Source organism: Lemur catta, chromosome 5, assembly GCF_020740605.2.
Source record: "Lemur catta isolate mLemCat1 chromosome 5, mLemCat1.pri, whole genome shotgun sequence".
Taxonomy (NCBI): Eukaryota; Metazoa; Chordata; class Mammalia; order Primates; family Lemuridae; genus Lemur; species Lemur catta.
The window spans coordinates 107,537,919-107,550,376 of record NC_059132.1 but is presented as its reverse complement, the minus strand read 5'-3'; the positions used below and the strand labels follow the sequence as shown (position 1 = coordinate 107,550,376).

At 39.1% G+C, this 12,458-nt stretch overlaps 1 protein-coding gene across 1 annotated transcript in view; it reads right to left on the bottom strand.

The window, feature by feature from the left end:
• ASB5 (ankyrin repeat and SOCS box containing 5) overlaps positions 1-12,458 on the bottom strand; it is a 44,391-nt gene that overhangs the window by 7,725 nt on the left and 24,208 nt on the right. Inside the window, exon 2 of the mRNA XM_045552471.1 lies at positions 1,567-1,646. Within this exon, the coding sequence (XP_045408427.1) occupies positions 1,567-1,646 (80 nt within the window). The remainder of the gene's footprint in view (positions 1-1,566; positions 1,647-12,458) is intronic.

The window sequence follows — 12,458 nt, the reverse complement described above, 5'->3', positions numbered from 1 at the left end:
TCTCGCTCTTGCTCAGGCTGATCTTGAACTCCTGACCTCGAGCTATCCACCCGCCTCGGCCTCCCAGAGTGCTAGGATTATAGGCATGAGCCACTGCGCCCAGCTTCAATTTTTAATTTTATTCCAAATAAACTCATAATACCAGACTAAAATAATTAAATATTATTAGGATGTGAGATACTTTGCCCTCTTGATATCTTTGGTAATTTAATGTCTATTGACAATCATACTGAGCAGATACTAGGAAGAATTTCAAAGCCAAATCCTCATAACATGTTATGGGTCACCACAGTATGTAAAAACAGAATGGATGTGAAGAATCTTAAAATGAAGGCAAGAAAATAGATAAACACCCCAAATCTTTGTCACTAGCAACTGGCAATTTTTAAGATCCTTTAATTATTCTTTCAAAGACTTTGTGTTGGCCAGCAAGCAGTCAGACGTGGGGAGCTAATCCCACGGTGCCACGCAGTAGAGTGACCAGCTAACAGCCGCGTCTGGGAAGGGTGAGACTCCCTTGTACATCGGGCTTGGGGGCAGCCTCTTGCTCTTCTGGGCTGGCCTGTCAGTGCACAGGAGATACACCCTGAGAAATATCCTAAGACTGCTCTTCTCTCAAAGGACTGCATGACCCTTTCTGAGGAATTACACTTTAGAAATTACGACATTTTCACAGGATTCTTCATCTCCCTCCCGCTCCCATTGAGTGATGAGGGAAACAAAATAGCCACATATTATCACAGCACTGGCAGGCTGTAAAGGAGCGTCTCATCCTACATCTTCATCGCACAGATGAAGAAATGAGGCTCGGACAGGTTAGGGTTCACCTGCAGTGCCAGCCTAGCGAGCCAGGTTGGAGTCCCAGGCAGCGCTGTGTGAACCGGGCAGCACCACCTTTCCTTGCTTCACAGCCATTGGAGAAGATTCCTTTCTCTGTGACACTGGGAACACTAGAGCAATGGCCCCCAGATCTGGGTGTACATTCGAATCACATCAGAAGCTTGAAACAATGCACAGGCCCAAGCCACAGTACTTGAACTTTCCGTTCAATAAGCAATCTGTGCTTGTCATTTTTCCTCTGGGAGTCTGATGAACAGGTAAGTATAGAAATAATTGGCCTATTGCTTTTATAGGCAATTCCCCATAACATGTTAGAGATAACCATAATGTAAAAAAGATTGTGTTGGCATCTGGTCTGATTACCCCTTTTTGGACATTTTATTACTGATCCGTCTGTAATCAGCTGTACTCATTGTACAGAGTTAAGCATATTTAGATTGCTTAAGAAATGTTACATAAATCCAATGACTAACTGCTTAAATGTCTATCAATGAACAAATACACTGTATGAGAATTTAAAATCCTAAGACGTGATTATATCAAAACATTTATAATAATTTTCAAAGATAAATCAGAAGCTATTGACTTGCCTGACATGAGTTAAAATAAAAGGGCCTGAGTAAAATGTAAGCAATTGTATTATTTTTGAATGGATTTGCTTTGACAATGCGTTATGTTCTGTGCTCACGGGAGGGGGCATATTTTAAGCTATATGTAATATATTACCTGCGATAATAAAGTTCTTAGAGCAAGAAGACGCCCTTGACTTGCCGCTTCATGCAGTGGTGATCGATCTGCCCAGGAACCTGTCAAAAAAGAAAGAAAACAAAAATGTGTGAGTCGAAGTAAATCCTAATAGACACAATCAATTTCCGTGTAATATAAATTATTCGCACTCAGTGTTCAACAAGGTGACCCAGATACTTATGCACATACTAGGAAATTTGATTCTTATCTGGAGGATCCGAGTGGAGTGTACAATTTCCAAATCCAGAGAGCCATATGCATGTTCCGGAACTGACCGACCCCAGACCCATGGTGCCTTCCGAATTACCCTCAATCACCATCACCTCTAGTGACCCGCAAACAAAATTTCTGCTCTCTGACTTTATGCTCTGTCGGCCTAGGGGTCTTAGTTCCAGAGGGAGAAATGTTTCCACCAGGAGACACAACTATGATTCCACTGAGCTGGAAGTTGAGACCACTGCCCAGCACTCTGGGCTCCTCACGCCTCCGTGTCAGCAAGCTAAGCAGGGAGTAGCGCTGTTGACTGGGGTGACAGAACCGGACTACCGAGGGGAAACTGGACTACTGCTCCACGGTGGAGCTAAGGAAGAGTATGTCTGCAGTATATGAGATCCCTTGGGGCATCTCTTAGTATTACCTCTGGGTAAGATTGATGAACAATTACAACAACCCAATCCAGGCAGGGCTACAAATGGCCCAGCTCCAGAATCAATACTTTTTACTCTGTGTAACCCTGCCTCTCAAAGCACCCACACCCCCACACACAGTATAGCGTGCAAGGCGTTGTAGCAAATGGTAGTACTGTACATTTCTGCAGAAATATTTTGTTGCTGTCATTTATTTCATTGCTATATATTTCCTTCTAACACCTCTCCAAAATTAAACTTTCTAGTCTAAACAGCAGTTTTATTTCATTTCATCCTTAGCAAAAATAATAAGCTGTTGCTTGATAAGATAAGGTTTACTTCAACAAGACATTATAGCAATACCTTAGGAAGGTGTGAATCCATATTGAAATGTAAGTAAATAACTCAAACTAGGGGGCCAAAAGCTATATAGGATTCTAAATTTTAGTGGAAAATGATCATTAATTTAGTGGAATAAAAATTAAAAGCACTTTTCTCATATTGTGTTCTATTTCTTAGCTATCTGGGGAATTTCAGTTATGTACACAGTTGTTATTCATCGTCTCTTACAGTTTTAAAAATACCGTTTGTTTCATTCAGATTTCCTTTTACTGCATTTCTTCTGCACTCTAACTTCAGGAGAAAAAGGCAATGTAAATTAAATCTTATCAAGCATCTATAAAAAGAAGAAGAAAAAACAACCCCCTGAATATGCCCTGGAAATGATACAACTCCCACCCAGTGTTTTGTGCCACTGTTTATCTTGAGTGGGCAGAACAATGATAATTGAGGTTTAAATTAAAAACACTACAGCTCTCAAAGGAAGAGTAAATGTCTCCTTTCTATACAAATAGATAAAAAGTTTCTACCTAACATTATTTCTTGCTTATCTAGAAAAATAAGTAAGCCAGACGGGTAATTCTTGAGTATTCAGTTGAAACAAGTTATTTGTTGTTCCCCTTTGTGTATTACTGCTTTCCAGTGTGCAACAGTTTTATTATATAGTCAAGACAGAATTGCAACAATGCACATCAATAAATTTTTGTTTATAGGACAAAATTTGGTAGCAAACTAATAACTTATAAGAAATTAGAACATTATGTTCTCATTAAGTAAAACGCAAAAGTTACCATCATAGGTAACATTCTTTTGAGGAAAGAGCATGTTTCAAGTTCCAGATTCTAAGATGAAAACTGATGCTTTAAATATCATATGCATCTGTTTGTTTTATCGTCAAATAACTTGATTGAAGAGTGAAACTTTACAGAACTTCAGTACATCAATTTTTATTGTAAATATTTAACTAGGAAAATATAAAAATTATAATATTAACTTTCCAAATAGATTGCATATTTAAATACACATTGCATAGGTAACACTGTATGTTCAGTTTAATCAGCAAAGTAGTAGTAAATTAATAAAGTTTTAATTAATCAATGCTTAAATATATGTTTGTATTTAGTAATCATTTACAATGTTTATAATGATCACGGTTTCCCTCCTGTATAACAACTTAATTTCATTATCCTGAATTTATCTCTGAAAGACATATGCTGAATTATATGATATCAACTCATTAACACTGCCTGTTTTTCCGTTGTCACTAGTTAACATGACAATTCACCAGATGTCGAGATTGGCAAAAGCCTAGAGAAATAAGCCTTTTGGATTCATTTTGGACTCTTTCCTTTCTCGCACATTATGATGACCTTTAAGGGGCAGCAAAGCTAACAATATTTGCAGCTGAAGGGCACTTGGTATTCCTACCAGCCAGCTCGTCTCCCTCGCATACCAATGTGTTTGTTCATCAAAATGACTGTATTAGTCTTCTGAGCAATTTCAGCATTTCTTACTGGTGTTAGAGAGGGAGAGAGAAAACAGGCCATACAAGAGGCAAAATAAAAGAAATATACCTATCCGAATTTACCACTCCATAGCCCGTCCCCCAAGTTCCTCACTAGTCTGTCACTTAGCTTTCTGTCCCCACTGTCATTTTCTTTATCATCAAAACTTAATGGCTCACGCCTGTAATCCTAACACTCTGGGAGGCCGAGGCGGGTGGATCGCTCGAGGTCAGGAGTTCGAGACCAGCCTGAGCAAGAGCGAGACCCCCGTCTCTACTAAAAATAGAAAGAAATTATCTGGCCAACTAAAAATATATATAAAAAAAAAAATTAGCCGGACATGGTGGTGCATGCCTGTAGTCCCAGCTACTCGGGAGGCTGAGGCAGGAGGATTGCTTGAGCCCAGCAGTTTGAGGTTGCTGTGAACTAGGCTGACGCCACGGCACTCACTCTAGCCCGGGCAACAGAGCGAGACTCTGTCTCAAAAAAAAAAAAAAAAACTAAATCCATCAGGGTGGAAAGGAAAAGGACTGAAGCCAGATTTTATGTATGTGCATTTGCTAGTATTTCTATTAAGATGACCCCTGTTGGCATGGAAAAGGAGTTGGTAATCTGCAGAAATGGATTTTGAATGTTGGATGAGGAATTCCCTTGGCCCATGGGTCAGGGACAAAAGCTTCCGAGTGCACCGTCCTGTCTTTTCATGGGATGAACTGAGCTCTGCTGGCCGGCACAGGACCCTGCAGTCTCTCACTGTTCCCTAAAGAAGGGGGGTGGAAGCAGAAGGAGGAGAGGAGGTAAGAAAGGAGATGAAGTCTAGCGCCAGATGCTCAGAGAGGAAAAAAACACAGAGGGTCAGGCAGGCCTGGACCTGCATCCCAGCTCAGGACGGTGGCCTTCCTAAAGTCCTGTAACCTCTTTGAGGTTCCATTTCTTCATGAAATGAGAAAAGCACTGTCTATGAAGCAGGATTGAGGGAGGATTAGAAATGAGCATGCTAAGTGCCTGCTATGTAAATGCACAGTAAATAGTACCTAGTATAGTTGGCTAAGCATGAACCTATGTATCAAAATAGGGGAGATTTTAATATGAATTTTAGAGAACAATCTTTATTCTCCCAAACTAGAGAAATTTGAGCCATAAATAACAGCATCTATTGAATAAAATATTTTCAATGCTGTCAGCTTAAGTAAATGGTATGAAGCCATGGAATGATTTATGAATATATTTAAGCCAATAATCAACAATTGCTTTTACATTTTTCCTTTCTGAAGTAAGAAATGAAGCTATAGCAATTCATTAAAGGAGTAATTTATAGGACATGCTTGCCACTCAAGGGAAAAAATCTTTTCATTTGCTTTGAATTCTGCTTACTGAACTTCCAAGCAACCTCATTTGTTTCCTTATAATTCCTTAGAAGAATCTCTATAATTAATCTGGTAACATGTGAGAATCAAAGGATACTACAGTGTATATCATGTTCCAATTTCTGTTTTGAACTAAGTCTTTACCTCTCCTTGTTTTAAAATCTGAAATTTAGCAACTATAAATTTCTATTTAAATGTATTCAACATTAAATATCTTACCTTTCAATAAGGATGTGCTTTATATTAGAAAGATTTATGAGCGTTCTCAAGACCAAACAAAATATAAATATCTTCATGTACAACTATTAATTAATAATAATTTTATAATTGAGTTAGACTTGAATTGTCTAAGATAAAAGCAATGCAATCCTTACGGGAAAAAAATGTTCAGTTTAACTCTTTAGGATAAATTATTCAGAGTGAAATTGTTTAACAAAATATCTATGACTTTCACCATGCTAATCAAATGCCTACTGTTCTGATCTCTCTCTAGCTACACAGAAGGTGGCTCTGACTATATTTAGACGCAACACTAGTTCCCAGACATCTGGTATCTAATTTGCAGGGAGAGCGTCTGCCCTGTTTTGTAAACACTGCATTGCTAGAGCAAAAAATTCATGCTTTCAGATCTGTATAGTTTGTAAAGGTCAATACCATACCTAAATCACCGTCTCCCCACGGCACCTCACACCAGCCACTGCTGAGGAAAATCCGACTCATAGCTCTTTTTTTTTTTTTTACCAGCACAAAAAGAAAAAAAATCACTTGTCATCTGCTAGTTCTGTTCGGCCATTTTAAGGAGCTCTAAGCTCCTTGTAATATGACCGTTGGCCTCCAAAAAGGAAGCTTTTGAAAGTATGATTTATTTAATATTTTCAAAATCGCCTTTTCTTATTGATCACTCCTCTCTATTTGAGAAATTGCTGGTCCTGACTTATTTTTTCTCCCTACAGTATGTGCCCTGCAATGAAATAAAAGCACTACAATTAGACCTCTGTTCGTGGCTATGGCAAAACCATTTTATTATTGAAAAAGTCTTTGCCTGCCCCCAACCTTAGAACATCCCATCAGCAGGAGCGAGATGTGGACTTATCTGTGAGCTACCTTAGCCACAGTGCAAAGGCTTGGGGTTTGGCCACACCCGCCTTTCCTCAGTGTTCTCAAAATAAGGAGGGCACTGCACATCCCAAAGAGGGAATTCATTATAAGGAGAGGTGAGAAGCAATGACATTTTCATACATTTTCATTCCAGTGAAAAATGGTAATGCATACTGTAGCTCCCGTAGCTATAAAATTTTAAATCAACAATCATCTTCACAATGGAAGCAGATTTACCAGGAACCCAATGAAACTTAAGTGCAGCGTCCTCATCATCCCAAGCTCAGCCCTTGCATCTGTCTACACTCACTCTCGAGGAGATCTCCTCTAGTGCCACAGATATAAATATTACCCACATGTTGATTCCCCCAATTTTATCTCTCCAGACCAGTCTTCTCCTCTAAATTCAATAATTTTATTAATATTTGCAGCTGCCTGTACAACTTCTCCACCTGGATATCTAAATAGGCAATTCAACTTAACATGTACAAACTGAATTCTTGATTCGATACTCTTCAATTCTCCTCCCTATCAGCAAATGCCAACTCCACACAACCAAGTGCTCCAAAGCCAAAAATTTTTGTGTAATCCTGAATTTCCCTCTATTTCTCACACCCCACAGGCCAACACCAGAAAGCTCTTTAGCCTCTACCATTCAAATATAATCCAAACTTTGACAATATCTCAATCTCCACTGCCATGCCTGAGTCCAAGCCACCTTGTTCTCACTTGATTTATTACAAAATACTCCTAATTGGGTGTTTCCACCCATGCCCGTCCAATAGACTACTAAACATGGGAGCCACAGCAATCTTTTTAAAGTCAGAAGGAATCCAATGGTTTCCCTTCTCACAGTCAAATCCAGAGTCTTTGTTGTGACCTACGGGCTCTCCAGCCTCTGACCTTGGGTTCCACCACTGTCCCCAATGCCATCACCCTCATGCAGCCACACCGGACTCCTTGCTTTTCCTCAAATGTGCCATGTGGACTTCCATTTGCTTTGCCTGCAGTACTCCTTCCTCTCTGACTTCAAAACTCCCTGAAATACCCTCTTCTCTGAGAGGCCTTCCTTGACCATCTTACATTACAAAGTCCCTCCCTGTCCCTCCCCCTCCATACATTCTTTGTCTCCTTTCCCTGCTTTACTTTTCTTCCTAGAACCTGTTATCAATGTAAGATCTTAGAAAACAGAATTTGGTTTATTGTGTTCATTGCTGTAACCCCAATACCTCGTACATCAATAAATATTTGTTGAATGATGAATGAATCTTGAAAGTCACATCGATCACAGAGGCACTTTAGAGCATGGGTGCTCTGACTCCTAAATTAATTGATTCTTAAATTGTGCCAAGCCTCTTCCCTTCCCCATCAATGAGTCTTGAGAATATTTCCTTAAGCAATGATCTTGCACCTCACATCCATCTACTGTTTTATTCATGCATTAAACATCCATGATGATCTACTGGGCAGCGTTTGCTATTCCAGATGCTGGGGATACACAGAGATGAATTAAGCGTATGGTCTACTTCCATTTCAATTCAGTTTGAACAATAGCCTCCTAAGTGGTCTTCCCAACACCAGTCTCTATTTCACCATTTTGCCTATATTGTGCCTCAGAATTAAACTTCCACAAGCACCTAGAGTCCCAGCCAGCCCACACAGTGCCATTTGCAAAGTAAGATCAGACACCCCATCCTTTAGCAGACAACCCCTCGCTGCGTGCAGATGCCTGGTCTGCACCACAGCACAGGGCTGTCCTCAAGGCACCTCTGGGAACTTGTCACCGTCAGGCCCCCCACTGAATGCAGTCTGACGTTCTTACCCTGGAATTAGAGGTTATCTACAATATGGATTAGATCTTCCTTTTTTGTTTTGTTTTTTACTACTTAATACCTTTACATACCTTCTACTTAAGCTAAATTGGATTATCTTATATGTTCCCCAAAACAACTAATTATTTCTGTTTTCATAGTATCTTCCATCTGCGAAATTCTCTTTCTTGTGCTTCACAGTGATTGATGGAGGTACAGCTGTGTTTTTGTTCTCCCTGCCTTTCCTGCTCAACTTACAGAGGGTTATGAAGTCTAACCAGCAGAAGTGGCTTGAAGATACTTTCTTTTAAGTTAAGAGGGAAGCTTCTGGTAGGGGGAAGGTAAGTAGGAGAGAGAAGAGAAAGAAGAATAAATCGGAGGGAACGTGTAAGAGAGGAAGATCAAAAGGCGAGCGAGAGAAAATACACGTGCAATAGAGACAGATTTTTTTGTACTGGTCCTGAGGGACAGCAGGAACCGAGGTCCAGGCTGCAGCCATGTCCCTGAGAGGTAATAAGACCTCAAGGAAAGGTGGGTCTGAGGCTGTTGTGTCCCCACATTCAGGACAGAGACACATGCCTACAGTTTGGTGTGCAGGCAACAGAGTTGCTGGACTATTTACAAAGGATAAAATGGGCTTAGTCAGCAGGTTTCTGGGCGGGAAGCCTGTGGAATGGAGCCCGGCTGTGCTCCCGACCGCCCCCACGTTCAGCTGCAACCTTTGCACCAGCTCTAAGGGAGAGGATGGGAGGAGATGTTATTAAGTATTAAGTAGGGTTGAAAGCGAGGGCTATGGAAGGAGGCATATCAGCATTGGACCCTGCCCCTATCACATACTTGCTATTGCAACCCAGTAAGTTTCTTTAAATTGCTAAAGCTCAGTTTCCTCATCTATAAGATGGGGGTAATCAGAAGGATTAAATGGGCCTGTGTGAGAAGTGTCTGCCATAAACTATGTCCTTGATAAAGCAAATATCATTATTTCCATTGCATTGAGACTTAGGGGGGTTAAACGACTTGCCTTAAGTTATAAACAGTAACTGACAAAACCAGGAAGCAAACTCAGTTCTTTCGAATGTCCAGTGAAATTTTATGATACAATATTCTCTTTTCAACCCCAGACCTCAGAATGTAATTAGCGGACTATTAATCCACAATGGGTCCATAAAAATACAATTAACTGAGTAACTGGACAAGTGAAATGAGACCTCTAAAAATGAGAACAACTGTGGAATTTTGTTTTCTACATTTTCACATAATAATACATATATTTGAAATAGCAAAATATAGCAATACAGCAACAATAACTGTACTGTCTTATTGATTAAGTGGTACATTAAACGGATAAAGAAACACAAAATATCATAATGCTTATTTCTAAATATAACCATTACAAGCATTTTGGTGTATCTCCTTGCCAACTTTTTCTGTATACACACTCATTTTTAGATCAAGATATAACCATAGTACTCATATTGCTTTTAACCTATTTGTTTTCATTTAATGATATCTCCTGATCATTGTTCTATGTCAAAAAATACAGTTCTACATTTTAAGTGACTGCTTTATGATATATATTTTATTGTATAGCTGTACTGTACTGTTATTTAGTTAATTATCTATTAAGTGATGTTTAGGTGGCTTTTAGTTTTGGGACGTCAACACTATTACTTATCTTTGTGAAAATGTCTAATTATCTGGTTAGGATAAATTTCTAAAATTTCAGTACATATCATCAAACTATTTCCAGCAAGAATAGTCCTATTTATACTCTCATTAACAGTGCTGGGAAAATTTGAAGCTAAATCTAATGAAAGTTTGTTAAGACTTTTCCTTTTTTTTTTTTAGATCAAAGCATGGGGCATTTCTTCTTTATTAGATTTTCAAATATTTAAACTACATCAAAGAAGATGGTCTAAAAGTGTTAAGCCTTTACACCAAATTAGATATTTAGATGATTTTATAGCTTATTTTCAACTTCCTCTACAGCCTCTATCCACATTAAAGATATGTGAGACTCATCCATGTAAATTAATTTACTTACGTTTTATATCTGTCATCTCCCCAACTCTACTTTGTTGCTAATACCTGTGGTCTAGTGCACAGGTAGTTTATACTTCATTTAAGAAATGACAGGACTCTCTTTATTTCTGTAGTAACGGTCTGCATTTCTCCTGGACTTTGAGGACCACGAGGGTGATGAGACTATTTATTTCTGCTCCCCAGCACATAGGAAGCACTCAATAAATAGTTGAATTATTAAACTGTGTTTTTTATAGTCAACCACTTTTTATCCATGCTACTATGTTCCTCAATTTTATTGTTAATTATACTGCATTGGCGTGGAGAGAAGGGATCCAGTTGCTTTCTCAATCTTTTAAAGAAAAGATAGTATTTCATCCTACTTAAAAATATGCTTTATGTATTTTTAATATTCATAGTCATTTATAAATAGTAATTTTCAAACTCCAACTATTACACAGTAAATATAACTTAGGATTTTTGGAGGGGGCCATTTTATCTCTGAATCTGCATTTCCAACATTTAAGTCTATCCTTGAGCATATCGGTGTTCTACTAAAATTTATGCTAATATATGGGTTCTTCATTTTAAGAACAATTCCCTCATGTAGCTCCTCTTTGATACTGTGCTCATTCTCTTTTATACATTTCATATTTGTCTATTATTAATATGAATAACTTTGTGTCAGAGCACCTTAAGGGAGTTGCTGTATTCACTTTCTTGCCTAAATCATCCTCCTTCTTGATAGTCTAATTTACATGATTTAAAATTTCCATATTGCCTATAAACAGTCTTTTCCTGCTTAATAGCATCTTTCCTTGTTTCCATACCAACTTAGAAACACCTGCTGAAACAGAAAGGTAAACAACCCCGAGTCTCAGAGTTTGCCATCATGTTTGATACACGGGCATAAAAATGAGTCAGCAGACGACGAATTTTCCATACGCTAAAAGGTGGGAAGACAGTGCGTCCTCTGCCATGCCATACCTTTGCATTTCAATCCGCGTTCCGGAAAGCACTCAGAGTTTAGAGTTAGTATTTGCAAAAACAGGTCAAATACAGTTTATTTCAGGACATCAACAGATTTGAAATGGCTGCTCTACTAACCTTGACTGGTCAGAATACCCCAGCTAGCATTTCGCTTAGAAGAACATTCCTCTCTACTTGCTAGCCTTCTTTTGGTGAGGATCTGCTTAATGCAGCTCCTTTCCACAGCAATGTCTGCGGACATGGTTTGGTTGATGTTTTTGTCTGTGACAACCAGGTGTCGTAAGTGCAAGTGCTCTAGCCAGAAGAAATATCAGCGTCTGGATTTCTAACTATTTTTTTTCCTTCCCTTGAGACTTTCAGGAAGGTTCCTGTGTGCTAACTGGAGAATGGCTTCCACGTTGAACTCTGTTCAGAAACCCTTGAAGCGGGGCCGGGAGGTGCAGCGGGGCATGGGCCAGAAATGCTGTAGCATTTTCTATTTTTAAAGCAGAGACTTGCTGCAGCCGGAAGTATTTAACTATTTGTGTCATATAGAAAGTAAAAAATGGGTAAAATTGCTTTTCCTAGTTGAAACAGAATTACAATGAGCTCTATCTTTAAAATATGAAAGCCCATTTAAATGACCTACAAATCGATCAAATGTAAAATTACTTGTTATGACTGCAGACAGAATGTTACAGCCAGAAAGCTCAGTAGTGACCAGCGAGGAATTAGTCTTTCTCCTTCATCCTCAGGAATAAATATTATATGTGCATTAGGGTCAGCTGGTAGCTAGCTCAGGTTTTCATTTTGTAAGAATCTAAGTTTAGCGTTGGCTTCGGTACAAAATCACAGCCCTCTTATTTATATAGGCACGGCCCACTATTATGATTTTTCTGGAGGTCATTTCTAAACCCAGAGACGTCAGCAGTCAATTTAAGTACTGCTGAGATTTTTCTCCCTAAAAGGCCAAAGAGGAAAGGGTAGCTGGAGAGATGAAAGGAAAAACCAAGCATGTGCCTGGCATTTTTTGCTGGCATGTAAGTTGAACAAGGCACACGGCCTACAATCAAGTCAAGAGCAGTGACTGAACTATGATAGGACTCCAAGGATTAACTGAGCTGGTGATCACAT